This window comes from Schistocerca piceifrons, chromosome X (genome assembly GCF_021461385.2).
Source record: "Schistocerca piceifrons isolate TAMUIC-IGC-003096 chromosome X, iqSchPice1.1, whole genome shotgun sequence".
NCBI lineage: Eukaryota > Metazoa > Arthropoda > Insecta > Orthoptera > Acrididae > Schistocerca > Schistocerca piceifrons.
This window is the reverse complement of record NC_060149.1, coordinates 384,467,886-384,486,423: the sequence shown is the minus strand read 5'-3', so window position 1 is coordinate 384,486,423 and position 18,538 is coordinate 384,467,886. Positions and strand designations below refer to the sequence as shown.

General features: G+C 41.8%; 1 protein-coding gene across 3 annotated transcripts in view; it reads left to right on the top strand.

Moving 5' to 3' along the window:
- Positions 1–18,538, top strand: part of LOC124721650 — a 169,427-nt gene that overhangs the window by 124,473 nt on the left and 26,416 nt on the right. For all 3 annotated transcript variants that reach the window (XM_047246714.1, XM_047246715.1, XM_047246716.1), the window contains 2 exons: positions 14,970–15,043; positions 15,173–15,566. In XM_047246714.1, the coding sequence (XP_047102670.1) occupies positions 14,970–15,043; positions 15,173–15,566 (468 nt within the window). The remainder of the gene's footprint in view (positions 1–14,969; positions 15,044–15,172; positions 15,567–18,538) is intronic.

Below are 18,538 nucleotides of genomic sequence, written 5' to 3'. Positions count from 1 at the left end.
AATAATGCTCATGTTTTAGTGGGTGGGCAAAATTTTAATTCTGGGACCTCGGACTGGATTGATGGTGTTACCTGGATGACCGCCGATTCTGCACATAAGGCCTTGGGGCGTCATATATCTAAATTCTCCTGTCTCTCCGACAAACCATTGCTGGAGGCCCAACGCAAGAAGGTCATCAACCTAACGGACATTGAGCTGACTCGGGATGCAGTTTCTGTTCTCTAGAAGGGGCTTAATTTTGCTCCCACACCTAGATTCACGCTGGTAGTGGACATTGTCAGCACAGTTGAACAAGTTGCTGCGCGACTACCACCTGAAGCATCTGAAGAAGTATGCTGGGAAACCTGCTGTACTCTGGTGAGAATTAAACCGATCAAATCAAATATTACCAGCAGGGAGAGGGCAGCCATTCGAGACCTGAGACAGAGCCCCGAGATTGTTGTCTTACCGGCTGACAAAGGCAATGCTATGGTTGTTCTTTCACATAAGGACTACATTGAGAAGATGCAGAGCCTGCTAAATGACGAATCTTACAGGAAGATCAACACTGACCCCACAAAGAAGGTGGAGGACAAGACTAGGGCTCTTCTCAAGGATGCGGATTTACCAGAGGGTGTCGCTAAGAAATTGATACCTCAAGGACCTGTACCGCCAAGACTTTATGGACTCCCTAAAGTCCACAGAGAAGGTGTGCTGTTACGCCCAATTGTCAGCAACATTAGGGAACCTACATATTTGCTGGCCAAACACCTGGCAGAATTACTAAGCCGTTATGTGGGTAAATCTGCATCTACATCTACATTTATACTCCGCAAGCCACCCAGCGGTGTGTGGCGGAGGGCACTTTACGTGCCACTGTCATTACCTCCCTTTCCTGTTCAAGTTGCGTATGGTTCGCGGGAAGAACGACTGTCTGAAAGCCTCCGTGTGCGCTCTAATCTCTCTAATTTTACATACGTGTTCTCCTTGGGAAGTATAAGTAGGGGGAAGCAATATTCGATACCTCATCCAGAAACACACCCTCTCGAAACATGGCGAGGAAGCTACACCGCGATGCAGAGCGCCTGTCTTGCAGAGTCTGCCACTTGAGTTTGCTAAGCATCTCCGTAACGCTATCACGCTTACCAAATGACCCTGTGACGAAACGCGCCGCTCTTCTTTGGATCTTCTCTACCTCCTCTGTCAACACGACCTGGTACGGATCCCACACTGATGAGCAATACTCAAGTATAGGTCGAACGAGTGTTTTGTAAGCTACCTCCTTTGTTGATGGACTACATTTTCTAAGGACTCTCCCAATGAATCTCAACCTGGTACCCGCCTTACCAACAATTAATTTTAAATGATCATTCCACTTCAAATTGTTCCGCACGCATACTCCCAGATATTTTACAGAAGTAACTGCTACCAGTGTTTGTTCCACTATCATATAATCATACAATAAAGGATCCTTCTTTCTATGTATTCACAATACATTACATTTGTCTATGTTAAGGGTCAGTTGCCACTCCCTGCACCAAGTGCCTATCCGCTGCAGATCTTCCTGCAATTTGCTACAATTTTCTAATGCTGCAACTTCTCTGTATACTACAGCATCATCTGCGAAAAGCCGCATGGAACTTTCCGACACAATTTACTAGGTCATTTATATATATTGTGAAAAGCAATGGTCCCATAACACCCCCCTGTGGCACGCCAAAGGTTACTTTAACGTCTGTAGACGTCTCTCCATTGATAACAACATGCTGTGTTCTGTTTGCTAAAAACTCTTCAATCCAGCCACACAGCTGGTCTGATATTCCGTAGGCTCTTACTTTATCAGGCGACAGTACGGAACTGTATCGAACGCCTTCCGGAAGTCAAGGGAAATGGCTTCTACCTGGGAGCCTGTATTTAATATTTTCTGGGTCTCATGAACAAATAAAGCGAGTTGGGTCTCACACGATTGCTGTTTCCGGAATCCATGTTGATTCCTACATAGTAGATTCTGGGTTTCCAAAAACGACATGATACTTGAGCAAAAAACATGTTCTAAAATTCTACAGCAGATCGACGTCAGAGATATAAGTCTATAGTTGTGCACATCTGCTTGACGACCCTTCTTGAAGACAGGGACTACCTGTGCTCTTTTCCAATCAGTTGGAACCTTCCATTCCTCTAGAGACTTGCGGTACACGGCTGTTAGAAGGGGGGCAAGTTCTTTCGCGTATTCTGTGTAGAATCGAATTGGTATCCCGTCAGGTCCAGTCGACTTTCCTCTATTGAGTGATTCCAGTTGCTTTTCTATTCCTTGGACACTTATTTTGATGTCAGCCATTTTTTCGTTTGTGCGAGGATTTAGAGAAGGAACTGCAGTGCGGTCTTCCTCTGTGAAACAGCTTTGGAAAAAGGTGTTTAGTATTTCAGCTTTACGCGTGTCATTCTCTGTTTCAATGCCATCATCATCCCCGAGTGACTGGATATGCTGTTTCGAGCCACTTACTGATTTAATGTAAGACCAGAACTTCCTAGGATTTTCTGTCAAGTCGGTATGTAGAATTTTACTTTCGAATTCACTGAACGCTTCACGCATAGCCCTCATTACGTTAACTTTGACATCTTTTAGCTTCTGTTTGTCTGAGAGGTTTTGGCTGCATTTAAACTTGGAGTGAAGCTCTCTTTGCTTTCGCAGTAGTTTCCTAACTTTGTTGTTGTACCACGGTGGGTTTTTCCCGTCCCTCACAGTTTTACTCGGCACGTACCTGTCTAAAACGCATTTTACGATTGCCTTGAACTTTTTCCATAAACACTCAACATTGTCAGTGTCGGAACAGAAATTTTCGTTTTGATCTGTTAGGTAGTCTGAAATCAGCCTTCTATTACTCTTGCTAAACAGATAAACCTTCCTCCCTTTTTTTATATTCCTATTTACTTCCATATTCAGGGATGCTGCAACGGCCTTATGATCACCGATTCCCTGTTCTGCACATACAGAGTCGAAAAGTTCGGGTCTGTTTGTTATCAGTAGGTCCAAGATGTTATCTCCACGAGTTGGTTCTCTGTTTAATTGCTCGAGGTAATTTTCGGACAGTGCACTCAGTATAATGTCACTCGATGCTCTGTCCCTTCCACCCATCCTAAACATCTGAGTGTCCCAGTCTATATCTGGTAAATTGAAATCTCCACCTAAGACTATAACATGCTGAGAAAATTTATGTGAAATGTATTCCAAATTTTCTCTCAGTTGTTCTGCCACTAGTGCTGCTGCGTCTGGAGGTCGGTAAAAGGAGCCAATTATTAACCTAGCTCGGTTGTTGAGTGTAACTTCCACCCATAATAATTCACAGGAACTATCCACTTCTACTTCACTACAGGATAAACTACTACTAACAGCGACAAACACTCCACCACCGGTTGCATGCAATCTATCCTTTCTAAACACCATCTGTACCTTTGTAAAAATTTCGGCAGAATTTATCTCTGGCTTCAGCCAGCTTTCTGTACCTATAACGATTTCAGCTTTGGTGCTTTCTATCAGCACTTGAAGTTCCGGTACTTTACCAACGCAGCTTCGACAGTTGACAATTACAATACCGATTGCTGCTTGGTCCTCGCATGTCCTGACTTTGCCCCGCACCCGTTGAGGCTGTTGCCCTTTCTGTACTTGCCCAAGGCCATCTAACCTAAAAAACCGTCCAGCCCACGCCACACAACCCCTGCTACCCGTGTAGCCGCTTGTTGCGTGTAGTGGACTCCTGACCTATCCAGCGGAACTCGAAACCCCACCACCCTATGGTGCAAGTTGAGGAATCTGCAGCCCACACGGTCGCAGAACCGTCTCAGCCTCTGATTCAGACCCTCCACTCGGCTCTGTACCTAAGGTCCACAGTCAGTCCTGTCGACGATGCTGCAGATGGTGAGCTCTGCTTTCATCCTGCTAGCGAGACTGGCAGTCTTCACCAAATCAGATAGCCGCTGGAAGCCAGAGAGGATTTCCTCCGATCCATAGCGACACATCATTGGTGCCGACATGAGCGACCACCTGCAGATGGGTGCACCCTGTACCCTTCATGGCATCCGGAAGGACCCTTTCCACATCTGGAATGACTCCCCCCGGTATGCACACGGAGTGCACATTGGTTGTCTTCCCCTCTCTTGCTGCCATATCCCTAAGGGCCCCCATTACATGCCTGACATTGGAGCTCCCAACTACCAGTAAGCCCACCCTCTGCGACCGCCCGGACCTTGCAGACTGAGGGGCAACCTCTGGAACAGGACAAGCAGCCATGTCAGGCCGAAGATCAGTATCAGCCTGAGACAGAGCCTGAAACCGGTTCGTCAGACAAACTGGAGAGGCCTTCCGTTCAGCCCTCCGGAATGTCTTTCGCCCCCTGCCACACCTTGAGACGACCTCCCACTCTACCACAGGTGAGGGATCAGCCTCAATGCGGGCAGTATCCCGGGCAACCAGAGTCGTAGTCCGATTGGGGGATGCGTGGGACGAGCTGGCTGTCCCCGACAAACCCCCATCCAGACCCCCACAGTGATGCCCATTGGCAACAGCCTCAAGCTGTGTGACCGAAGCCAACACTGCCTGAAGCTGGGAGCGAAGGGATGCCAACTCAGCCTGCATCCGAACACAGCAGTTGCACTCCCTATCCATGCTAAAAACTGTTGTGCAAAGAACGTCTAAACTAATCTACAGAGAGCGCAAACAAACTGACACAAAATTTAAATGGTTATTAAAATACAGGATTGCCTAGTAAATGCAGTAATGCTGCTACTTGCGCACTGCTGACACACTGCTAGGCGGCAGAAGGAGACTATGCGATTTTACACTATTCAGGTACTAAAAAGTGATGCTACAACTCTCAAATACTATAATACGCCCGAAATTTATGAATTAGACAATGAAAGTACCAAAAACACGCAAATAAATTAAGAATTAAACTATGTAACAAATGAGTGAGCTAGGAGTATACGACTTGCTACTGCAGCTGCTTATCCAACGGCGGCAGGGAGCACACTGACTGACCAACCGACACTGGCCATTCAAAACAAAAACAGAAGACAAACGACTACGCGAATTTTCACTATTCAGGTACTAAAACGCGATGCTAAAACTCTCAAATACTATAATACGCCCGAAATTTGTGAATTAAACAATGCAAGTACCAAAAACACACAAAGAAATTAAGAATTAAACTATGTAAGAAAAGAGTGAGCTAGGAGTATACGACTTGCTGCTGCAGCTGCTTATTCAACAGCGGCAGGGAGCAAATGCCCTCATCACGTCCGTAATTCTGTGGATTTCGTAAAATACCTTGACAGCTTCAATCTGAAAGACTCAGGTATCCTGGTGAGTTTTGATGTTGTTTCATTATTCACCAGGGTGCCTCTTTTAGAGTCAGTTGAGCGTATTGCACAGAAATTTGATGACTGACTGACCTTTTCAGGCACGTTCTGACCTCCACGTATACTATGAACAAACGGGAGTAGTTGCAGTGGGGAGCCCACTCTCACCTGTGGTTGTGAATTTCTACATGGAGTACGAGGTGCGACAATAAAGTAATGAGACTGGTAGGAAAAAAAAGTTGCTTACCCGTTTTAGTCAAGTTTTGTGTTGTCTCCTTCAAAGTAGTTCCCTTCTGATTGCACACACTTTTTCCAGTGCTTCTGCCATTGATGGTAACATTTCTGGAACTCATCTTCTGTAATATCCTCCAAGGCCCTCATCACAGCTTTTGGACATCTTATGTTGTTTGAAAAATGGTGTTCCTTGACTGCCGTTTTGACTCTTGGAAATAGAAAAAAAGTCACATGGAGCGATATATGGTGAATAAGGTGGCTGTGGTAGTACTGAAATTTGTTTTGGGGTTAAAAATTGCTTTACCTGACAGAGCAGTATGGGATGGTGCATTATTGTGATGCAGAATCCAATTAGCAGCAATGTTGGCACGGACACGAAGAACTCGTTTACTAAGTCAAAATTTCTTTGTAGTAATATTGGTCAACTGTTTTTTCCAGGAGCACCCACTCTTCATGAACAATCCACTAGGAAGCAAAGAAGCAGACAAGCATGCATTTCACTTTTGACTTTGACATGCGAGCTTTTTTTGTCTGGGTGATCCTTTTGAACACCATTGCGAACTTTGACGTTTTGTTTCTGGATCGTACTGAAAAAAAAACCAACTTTCATCACCAGTGATAACACAGCTCAATAATTCTAGATTGATTTCCATTTCCTCTAATAGATCGGCTGCCACATTTTGCGTGTTTCTCGCTGTTGTGGTGTGAGATTTTTGGGACTATTTTTGCACAAGTCTTTCTCATACCAAGATCCAGTTATTAGATGAACCATTTCTCGATAGATGTTCAGTTCTTCTGCAATCATTTTCACGGATAATCTTCGATCAGATCATACGAGTTCACACACCCTGGCCAAGTTGACATCTTTCCATGAGGTTGATGGTTGTCCACTGCAGTTTTCATCTTCAACATTCGTTCTGCCTTCACTAAACATTTTATGCCAATGAAAAACTTGAGCTCTTGACATAACCTCCTCTCCAAAAGTCTTCTGAAGCTTACCATAAGTTGCTGTCAAGTTTTCACCCAATTTAATGCAAAAAGAAGTGGCATACTGTTGCTCAATATTATGCGGTTCCAGTTCTGTGATGACAGACACACACATGGTAACTTACTACAGCACAACTCTCGACTGAGCAGTTGCATCGATGTGCCGCTTGGACCAGAAGCAGCTTATAGATCAAGGTCAAAGATATTGTGCCTGCGCAAGCCTGCAGGGTTGTCACATCTTGCAAAGAAAATCAGTCTCATTACTGTATTGTTGCAACCTCGTACTTCGAGGAGGAAGCTTTGGCGTCATCCAAATTGGAAACCTACTTGTTTTTTCCGTTACGTGGATGACATGTTTGTGATCTGGCCCCATGGAAGGGACAAGCTCCTAGACTTCCTTACACACATGAACTCCATACATCCAAACATCAATTCACTATAAGGACCAGAGCAGAAGGAAGATTACCATTCCTGGACATCATGGGCAAAAGAAGAGCTGATGGCACCCTGGCCACAGGGTATATGGGAAGAAAAGATACACCGACCTGTATTTGCATGCAGATAGCTGCCACCGACCCTGCACAGAGGAGTGGGGTGTTAAAAACACTGGTGCACAGTTTGTGCACCATCTCTGATGAACAGAGTCAGCCCCAAGTGCTGGAACACCTCAAAACTGTATTCCAGAAAAAACAGGTATACTCGGAATGGTAGATCAGATGTGCTGTCCACCCACCTCTACAGCACAGCATGTGGAGACGGAAGTAGTCATGGAGGAAGAGATAGCCACTGCCTATATACCGTATACTGGTGCACTGTCAGGGGAAAAAAGTATAAATATTGAGGAAACACCGAGTAGGAAATGTCTTTTGCCCACCCAATAAAACACGAACATTATTGTGAAGTGTCAAAGACAATCTCAGTTTGTGGAACGCTGGCATATACCAGATCCCGTGTCACTGTGTGAAGACTTATATTGTTCAGGACAGTGCGCACCATCAAAGATCATTGCTGAGAACATCAGAGACACACTCGACTTAGGTACCCCAACATGTCGGCAATCGCAGAGCACTGTTTGTCCGAAAATCACGAAATTGACTACCAACATACCAGGGTCTTGGCATAGACATCTAAATATTGGGACAGCGTCATTAGAGGGGCTATCGAAATTCATACCACGCACGGACTCATCAACTGAGATTGTGGCTATAACCTCAGCAAGGCATGGGAACCAGCATTGAGTCTAATTAAAAAGACGCTCAGCAAAGAAAACGAACAGGCGGCCAGGGCGGACTAGGCAATTGCACCGACGCCACCACAGACGCCGACACCAGCGTCTCGGCGACCGCCGATGCGTGGCTGCGGGCACGGACTGTGGAGGGAACGCCTTGGCAGGGGGAGGGGATTTAAGACAGCTGCCCGTCCTCAGCTCAGTTCATCAGGGCACCTGACGATAGGGACATGTCTAATCACTGAAATATTGTGCCCATCGGACATTGTGGACCGGCAGTACACCCATGGACAGTTCGAGCAAGAAATACGCCGGAGAAACTTTAGAATCACATTATTGGTCCCGTGATTCTTATTGGCACCGGGTGTCATCATCTGAACCACAATTCATGGAATTGTCAGAGTTCCTTCCTACTTCTTCTAAAGTTTCCATAACTTCTGATAAAATGTTTGACATCATTTAAATTAATGGCCAAGAAATTAAGCTGACACATAACACACGTGTAGGTCCTTAGTAGAAGTAGCTGATTTTGAATGGAAACCACGTTGTTCATATTTCATCTTTGCATGTTTGAGAACCATAATTCTACATTAGTGAGGAACTCTGGATTTTCCATGCTGGTTTGGATTTGACACAATACTCCAGTTGATGCGGATATGGGCAACAACACTTGAGCACCCACCCTATAGTCCCGATCTTCTTTCCCAAGCGATTATCACATCTTCAGTACTTTGAAAAAGGCCTTGAAGGGTTGACGATTCTTGTCAGACAAGAATGTGCAGCAGGCAGTTGCAGACTTCTTCATGCAGCAGGACAGGATGTTTTTACCAAATGAGTGCATCAAACCCTGTGCTTTGGTGGGTTCATTGCCTCAATGCTCATGATGATTTTGCCTGATTGGCATACCAATTCTGGACTGTATGGTCTATGACTGGAAACATTATTGCCCCTGATATTATGAAAATGAATATTAATGCAGTTTTATCTCCTTTGATAACTTACCAGTACTGCAAAAAGCAACTGATGATTTTTATGGATATTAAATGAGTTGCAAATTCCGTAGAATAGTAACTGTGTACATTAGTTTCAGAGAAACTATTAATGCAAACTTAAGTTCACTTTATGAACCAAGACTGGTGTCTGTCATGCTTTCTGTTTACAGGTGTACCATTGCCCATGGCAATGTGACTACCTCGTTGCGCATTTGCAGTTGTCACAGTTCCAGTAGTGACATACATTTCTCCTCTCTCTCTCTCTCTCTCTCTGCGTTTTGTTTTGTGTATCTTAGCTAAAATTTTGAGAGTGCATACTTTTGGGGTATTCTTCCTGTACAAAGAAATTTCAAGATAGGTTTTGAGATGTCAAATTGGACATTTCCCTTGTGAAATTACTTCCCTCCTCTATTGACTGGCAGTGATCTACATACCTACTCCACAAGCCACCATACGCTGCATGGTGGAAGATATCCTGAGCCACTACTAGTAATTTCAGTGCCTGATCCAGCTGCAAATAGAGCGAAGGAAACACGACTGTCTATATGCTTCCGTATGAGCCATTATTTCCTGCATCTTATCTTCATGGTCCTTATGCGAAATTTGTGTTGGTGGCAGTAGAATTGTTCTACAGTCAGCTTCAAATGCCAGTTCTTTAAATTTTTTCAGTAGTGTTCCTTGAAAAGAATGTTACCTTCCCTCCAGGGAGTCCCATTAGAGTTCTCGAAGAGAAGCAGGGATTTTTGTGTACTCTGTGTTGTATCTTACGGGTATCCCACCAAGTCTGATTGCCTTTCCTCTTTTAAGTGAATTTAGTTAATTATCCATCCCATGATCACTTATTTTGATTTGTGATATTTTGATGTTTGTACGGTGACCAAAAGGGAAAGCTACAGTACAGTGTTTCTTAGAGAAATGTGTTTGGAGAAATAAATGTACTGTTTCAACCTTGTCCCTGTTGTCCTGCTTTTCAGTGCCCTTATGATCACTGTAGAGTCTAGACAGATAGGTAGCTTTCATCTGTTTACTGATTTAATGTAATACCAGTACCTCTTAGGATTTTCTGCCAGATTGATAGGTACAAATTTCACTTTCAGATTCATTGAAAGTTTCACACATGGCTCCATTCAATTTTTGTTTGAATCTTCTTTTAGATCAGCTTTCTGGCATGGCTGGTGAACCTCAGTGGGTCTCTCTCACATCCCTCACACCTTTGCTTGATCCATTACCTGTCTGAGGTGTATTGTGCCACACTCTTGAATTTTGCCCATATATACACAGCATTTTCAGTCTCAAGACAAGTGTTCTGTTTATTTCTTTTCACTTTTACTGTGCAGAAATATCATTCTAACTTCTTTTTCATTCCATTGACACCTGTAGTTGATACTACAGGGGATTCACAACCATTAATTTCCTGTTATAGGTTAACAAAGTTGAAAAATTCAGGCCTGTTTGTAAGCAGGATATAGAAGATGTTACTATATGTGTATTGAATTTTGACTGCCTGTACAGTACAAAAATGGGGGAGATAAGGGGTAAGAATGTTAATTGCCCTGCAGGTTGCAAGACTGTATCAATAAACCGTCCAATTAGCAGTGTCACTGACAACTCCCAGCTCAGCTATTTGTGGAAATGACAGTTTCTGTGCCACTTTTGGAACCATTAGAAAATGGGATGTTGTATGCATCATGTATTAATGTTACTTATTGTAAATTGATTAAAACGAGTGGGAGCATCATACAAACGTGTGATTTTAAATCACCAGTGTGAATATACTGCTGCATAAGATACCACAAAGAGATTTCTGTTAGTTATTACTCTGCTCTCCTATCATGTCTCTGCCACATTGTGCTGCTCATTATTTCCCGTAACATGTCTGTGACTTCTCAACCCCACATTCTGTTGTTTGTGTGCACTCCTTCACTCTGCTTCTGTCCAGCATCCTCGCCATCTCTGTCAACCCATATTCTTGTCTTCATGGAGCAAAATATGGTTCCTTCCTATAGTACTGTATTTTTAAAATTTCACTGAATCTTCATCATTGTTTAGCATGTTCAAGGTGACCTGGATGTCATGAGGGCCAAAAATTGAATTTTTTTTATTTAATAAAATTCTGTGATTCCTCTCAATTTTGAAAATATATACTTTATGTATGGTACCTCAACATTTTTGTTTTTAAATGTTTTTCTAAAGCAGATGCAGCGCATGAATGCCAGCTGTCACATTACTGTCAAACACAAAACCTTGCCTACTGTGTCTCTCTATTAAATTTTGGCACTGCTTTTTTCGTAGCAACTCATTTGTGTAGTAGACTTGAAGAACATGTTGATTGTGTTATGAGCAAAGATTTATTGCAGTTGTCAATCTTTCTGTCAATACAAGTAGATTACTTGAGTTTACTTACGTTTTTTGCATGCATTTGTGTTGTAAACTTGTTGTGACAGAATGTTTCGACCATTTTACATTGTAAAATGCCAAAAGTGAAGAAGTGTAATTGCGGTCGTAAATTTTTCATTGATCAACACAAGGATGTTGTTGGAAATCATAAAAATAAAGAAATTGTTAGCCCGTAGTGAAGAAAGGTTAGGCCTAAAAGTTTGCTGGGAGAGCTTCAGAATGCAAGTTCAAACATCTTGTCGAAAATGAACAAGATGTTGGTGTCGTAAATAGTGAAAATAATGGTTACATTTTAATTAGTAAGTGCAAGCTTTCAGAATTGTTTTGGCCTGTTGCTAAATGTAAATACTGTAATAGTGAAAAATCCATTACTTTTAGTGAGGACCTAAATAAGAGAAGAGGCCTATCCAGAAAAATTGTAGTGGAATGTCAAGTATGTAAAGAAAAGAAATGTACAGTGACATCTCCTGTAACATGCATAAAACATAGTGAAATGAGTATTTGTCTTGCTTCAGCCATGAGGTGTATTGGGAAGGGAAGAAAAGCAGCTTAGATATTCTATGCTATGATGGAACCACCTCCTGCCATGTGTCAAATTTGAGAGCTATTATAAACATTTGCATAGTGCCTTAACAGAAGTGAGTGAAGGGCCTATGCAAAGAGTAGTGAAAGAAACTGTAGATATATGTCAATCTACTGATATTGTTGCTGTGTTGGATGGTTCCTGGAAGAAGAGGCTGTACATCATTTCATGGGGTTCTTACAGTTACCTCTGTAGATAGAGGCAAGGGGATGGACTGTGAATGTCTGACAAAACACTGACAGGGCTGGTCCATTGGGTAAATTAACACAAATATGATAAAAACTTTGAAGGTTTCAGTGGTGGTCTGGAAAGAAGGGGAGCAGTCTCTATTTTTAGCAGATCAACTGCTAGATGTGATGTGTGATGCACTCAGTAGCTTGGTGATGGTGACCCTTAAAAGGCTTCAGGGGTTTGTGGCTGCTAAACCATATGGTGAAACTAAAACTGAAAAAAAAAAGGAATGTATAGGAATGCGCAGAAGAGAAAGGGGTGTGCTTTGCTTTCAGTCCCTGTCATGTCCTTGAAGAGTTTCCTAAGTCTTGCCCCCCCCCCCGCCCCCCCTCCCTGTCCCTGTAGGCAAACTTACGCAATTGGTGTACAAGGCAGGCTCCAACTAAGAAATAGAATATGTTGTAGCCATAAGAAGAAACAGCAAAAGTGTCAGTGAGATGAGAAAAGCAATCTGGGCAACTCTGTTTCATAGAATATCCATGATGAACACACACAGTATGACCTCTGCCAAAAAAGGATGCCTTCATGGTACAAGTATAACTGGTGTGAAGCAAATGGACAAAAATATGCACATGCACACCACTTGCCAAAAACTGTTATGGTAGAACTAAAGCCAATATATTGAGATCTTTCAGAGTCTAAACTTCTGGAAAAATGCTGCTAAGAGTGGCCAGGCAACATGTTTCTGCAGCTGTAAAAACTGCTGAAAGCATGACAAAGAAGACTAGAATAACAAAGAAAACTAAAGAAGATGAAAAGGACACTTGGAAGCAACAAGATTATGGAGCTTGAATGTTTTGTCATGTTATCATTGAGAACAAAATGAGATGCAGATCTTTAGTTTCAGTTATCTCGTCCAATATTAAAGCTACGAAAACAAAATTTTGCATGAAGAATAATATAGCACTTGCTTACAGAATAAACCACATTATTCAACAGTGTATTAAATATTTTCAGGTGGAGCATGTCATATATTCTTAAATTATTAGGTGAAAAATTTGACTTAAAAAAAACATTTCTTAAAAATACACAGAACAACAGATGGACACATATTTCTGGTTCACTGTTAATAATTAAAAAAATTAAATTAAAAAGTTAATTCTTAAAAGCATAAAATTTGTTTTGATCTTTGAATAGTATAGAAGTACAGTGTATCTAAAATAAAAATTACCTGTAATTCAGCACATAAGATAAAAAGATAAAAATATCAGTGTTCACTCCACTGTGTTACAGAGTTTTTAAATTTCTTTCACATAGAGGTCACAGTATACTGATTAGTCACTTAAAGTCTCATTCCAGTATCTGTTTAAATTTTTGAGTTAAAAACTACAGGCCATGATGCCCAGGTGCCAGTAATGAATGTTTGAGGATGTTCTAGGTAGATTTCTACTTAGTCTCTGGCAGCAAATTTGTGGAGACTTAATGAATTCACACTTCCATTTCCTAAAAACTTTTTCGTTAGGAGTGATAAACCACATCTTTTGGCCACCAGTACAGAAATATATTATAACATGTAAGGTCAGTATGTCCACAATGCCACTAACAGAATCTCTGAATACAAGCAAGAAGTACTACAGAAGATCGAGGCCCCATCATGCATAAATATTATGCTCCTTACATTTCCAGTTGTGTGTAATGATCTCTTGTGAAACTGGAGGGAGGGGGTGGAGCATCTCATTGAAAAAGTGGTTAAATTAATGATAAATTTATGTTATGAAACAGACTTAAATGGATTTTCAACCTCTCCCCCCCCCCCCCCCCTCTGTAATATCCGTCTTACAGTAAAGTGAATGGAAGCAAACACAAACAAGTGTACAGGGGCAGAGAAAAATAGGGAAATACCCAATACACAACAAATTATGATGCCTAATGCTGTGTAGGAACACTGTTTGCTTTCAAAACATCTTCCAGTCATCCCAAAATGGATAAATACAGGTCCTGTGTGGTTCTCAAAGGAATATTATAGCATTCTTCCTGCAAAATAATGGTAAGTTCAGATAATGATGATGGAGATGGATTGTGATCACACCCTCTCTCCAATGTAGTCCACAAAGGTTCAAAAATATTGGGATGTGATGACTGTGCTGGCCAGGGGAGATGGGAAAATCCATCCTTATGCTCACAAAACTACTAATCGTGGATGGTGCATGCTATTGGGGAATAAATATTGTACCTTGAGATGGACCTAATCAGCCAATTGGTCATGCAGTTCTTGGCCATAATGTGACCTTAAAGGTTAACCTTGAGGTCCATGGAATACCACAATATGGTTGCCCAAATCATAGCTGAAAAATACTGTGATCTCAATCCTGAAAGATGATTGTGTGCATGGTGTTACTTGAGCATAGTTATAAGGCTTAGAAGAGCTTAACGTGCACAAATATTTTGGTATATGAAGTAGAATATAATGGCCAAAGTTGAATTTGTACAGTCATGCTGTTAATATCAGTTGTGCTGACATTATTCAGCAGTTTTGTCTTACCAGTATATCCATCATTTGGATTTCTTCTTGCAAAATGCATGATTGATTTTCATTTGTTATCTTTCCCTTCCACTTTGAAGATGTCTGCATAGTTTCAGATTGTACAACAGTGCAAAGGAATGTTCTTGTTGCACCTTATTTCATTTGTGCCACACACATTCAGCCACTCATACGGACACATGGTGTCATTCATTAGCTGCTCCTGGTGATTGTGCTATGTAATTGCAATATAGCTTTACCTGGCTTATAAACTTGACAATTGTGTGTGTGTGTGTGTGTGTGTGTGTGTGTGTGTGGGGGGGGGGGGGGGGGGAGGTCAGGAAAGTTAAGTTCATGTTGTTGGGTGATCCACTTGTTGTACTCATCATGAAACATGTGACCAGATAAGTGCACCTGAATCTCCTTATCAGTAAGAATTACTGCCTAGTTTCACATCTAGAGTGATAGCTACTTAATTGTTAATGAGACCATGAGTTTTTAAATTCTGTTAATTTCTTGCAGACGACAACCTCTAATGATGGGAAAAAGCCACTAAGAACAGAAAGCATCAAGAGTTCTCCATACTCCCAAAAGAAGTATGTACTCTCTCTCTCTCTCTCTCTCTCTCTCTCTCTCTCTCTCTCTCTCTCTCTCTCTCATAATCCTGAAGTAAAAGTTTTCAAAGATTATGGAACTAAATCAATCCTTTTTGTATTTATTTTCAGAGTTAACAAACCCATTGCTTCCGTAATTGTAAAAGAAGATAAAAAAGTTCAACCGATTCGCCGAATGGTTTCAGTATCAAGTACCCAGTCACCTTCAGCCAGTAAAAGTATTAAAATCAGTACACCTTTAAGTGACAAAGGTCAAAAGTGTCTTCCTCGGGTTGATTCTGGTGGACGTGAAAGGTCACGCTCTTATGGTGTAAAAGAGTCACCAAACCAAAAGCCTGTAAGGAAACCGCTTCAGAAAAGTAGATCAGCAACCAATGTACCTCTTGTGCAATCTACAGCACCAAGGGTCCTAACTGAGAAAAATCCTGATAAGAAGAGCCCTGCAAACATCATTCAGAAGACTGCGTCAAATGTGACACCCAAGATACAGACACCAATCAGAAAAGTAAATATAACAAAATTCCATCTCTTTTTACAATTATACTTGTGACTAGTAACAACAGTAACATAACACTGAATGGTACTTGGTTGATAATACTGTTTAATTTTGTGAGATAGTGGTATATTGTATTAAAAAGAATGGCTGTAAATTTGAATCTTGCAACAAGGTTTTTCAAACTTCCAGGCATAATGCACAATGGTTTGTTAGCATATTATTTGAACATTTATTTTTTTAAGTGAGCTTCAACCCAGACTGACTGAATTCAGGAAACTCATGTGGAATCTGTTTCAGCACTGAAGACTTATTACTGGATTAATGAATTTAAACGTGGATGCTACAACTAACTGCAGATCTGACGAGGTTGTTGGATGTCTTGTTTTTTCTGAAGAAATAGTCAATAAATTTTATTATATTGTGATACAAGACCTTGAAAGAAATTTTGAATATGAGGAATCTAATTACACAGTCAGTGACATGTTAACAGATGAAAAATAGCCTAGGATGTGTGTTTGAAAATGGTCAAAGTGAAAATAGATTATCAATGTCTGTACAATATCAAGAAGTATGTAAAGTGAGATAGATGCCTCAGTCTATATGTGGGATTTGGGGAAGGGGCAGTAAACCTGATCCCACAGAGACTGGATGTTTGAAATTTCCTTGCTCCCTATTTAGCTAGAGCATTTGAGGCTCTGACTGAAATGCCACAAAAACTCAGTTCTGGAAAGATCTCTGTGACAAGCACTAACTCTTAGGTAAAAATTATTAGAAAAGTACTGGATTGCCAGAGGTTAAAATGCAGGGAATTTAAAATTGAGTATACGAGTTTTAAGCTTTGTAGTATTTATTACATTCAATTTACAGCTATAAATAATACGTTCTATGAAAGAATAACTCTCAGTTTTTCTTACTAGTGTCCAATGTGAGCATTTTTTGTCATATGGCATACATTGAGTTGATAGGCAACCTGAACTGGTGCATCTGGAGTCAGTGTTGCAACACTTGTTTCAGTACTATTTCTTAGGTCAGGTAGATCATCTTGTAGCTAGACATTACCCTTTATGCACCCCCAAAGGTAAAAATCCTGTGGCATCAGATCAGTGACCCTGGAGGCCATGCGAAACAAGCTGCGTCATCCTGCCCCTTGCACAGCCAATCCAGCCGTTGGATACATCATCATTTAACCAGTCACATAGTGAGTTAGACCAGTGAGGCTGTGCAACATCTTAATAAGGTTCTGTGGTTTCTCTTCATGCATTTGCAGAAAGAGCCATAATTCTAGCACATTAAGATAAGAAACACCAGTTAGTTACTTCAGCTAAAAAGGAAGACCTATAGCCTTTCCACTGGGATGTGGCACAAAAAACATTCGATTTAGGGGAGTCTCATTGCATCTGTACCATCTCGTGTCAATTTGCTGATCCCCAGATGTGCATATTGTTTGTGTTAACATTTCCAGAAATTCTTCGTCATGCAATAACATATATTATACAAAGTTGTCATGTAAACTGTAGTCGGTAGCTTTAGAGCTTATAACAGGCTTACAAACAAAACTTTCAGCTGCTGTTTCAGTTGATGTATTATAAATAATTGTAAGTTGAATGTAGTAATTGCTACTAAGCCTTAAAACAGGTACATTCATTTAGAAACACTGTACATGTAAAAAAGCATAGACTAATTTCTTGACTAAAAAAGTAATAAGATTTTGTCTGTTACTTCTGTTGCCATTATAATTGACTACTCAGGATTGGGTGAAATAGTGACTGGTTATTATTACTCAACATAACTGAACCATTTAATTCATGTTTTTTAGGCAACAAAGATTAGCATGCCAAAAATGTTTACATGAAGCATTGCATCAAATTTTGCCTATTATGGTGATAAAAATGTATCCCCCAGGGGGTTCACGGTCCTTATGTGAGTACATGCGTGGTGAGCTCGGGGCCCTGAGCTATTGCAGCCTTCTTTCTTTCCCGGGCTGCATTTCCTTGCGCCTTCCCCTCCTTTTCTATCCTTGCTCCTGCCCCTCCACCCTCTCCTCTCCCTCTCTTGGTGTCCTTGTTTATGTTGGCCCTGCTATCCTCCTCGTTATGTTGGCTTCGCGATTTGGTTTTGTTGAGTAATTAGTAATTAACTCATCCTTTCGGTATTCTCTGGTCCCCCTTTGGGGTTTGACCTCGGTTACTAACTTTTTGTTGTGTAGTGTGAGCCATTTGGGGAAGAGCAACTTACCTAGCGTCTTCAGCTTGTGCCCTCCTAGTTCCTTCCATCTTTTTCCTTCACGTTGTTGTCTGATGCTAGGGTATGTAGCCAGCCCGTGTGCTGGGGTCGCTATGTACCATTTTGGTTTAGCCCCCTGAAAACACAGGGATCACACTTCTGATACCTGAGCTGTGACCAACTCACGTTAGCGTAGCAGTGGTTGGTTGTCATCCTGGAGCATCGGAACTCCCGCCAGTGGCTGCTGTGCCAGACAGCCCTTGCTGTGGCTGGCTGGCACCCGTGGGGAGAGCCCCTGATCGGAGTAGGTTGTATCAGGGTGGACGCTATGCAAATGAAATTCATACGGGTCCAGAACTGTGGCCGTTCTTTTATGGCCGCCTATTCGAATGGAAATGATTCCTTTAGTGCTGCTTCTTCTGCCCATTCGGCCTTCCCTTCCATTGCTACCCCCTGGGAGGAGTGCCAGGCTCGTCAGCTAGGGGCAAAACCTTTCCCCCACTATGTGGTTTGCACCAGGACTGATGGGGGATACATCCACCAATACCAAACCTTTATTTTTTGTGCAACACATTGAAGACAAGTTTGGCGAAGTGGACTCTCTGAGCAAGATGGGGTCGGTTTTGTTGTTGATCAAATCTGCTTCAGCTGCCCAGTCTGCAGCCCTTCATGCCTGTGACCATCTTAGCACCATTCCTGTGTCCATTACCCCCCACCAGTCTTTGAATATGGTTCAAGGTGTAATTTTTCACAGGGAC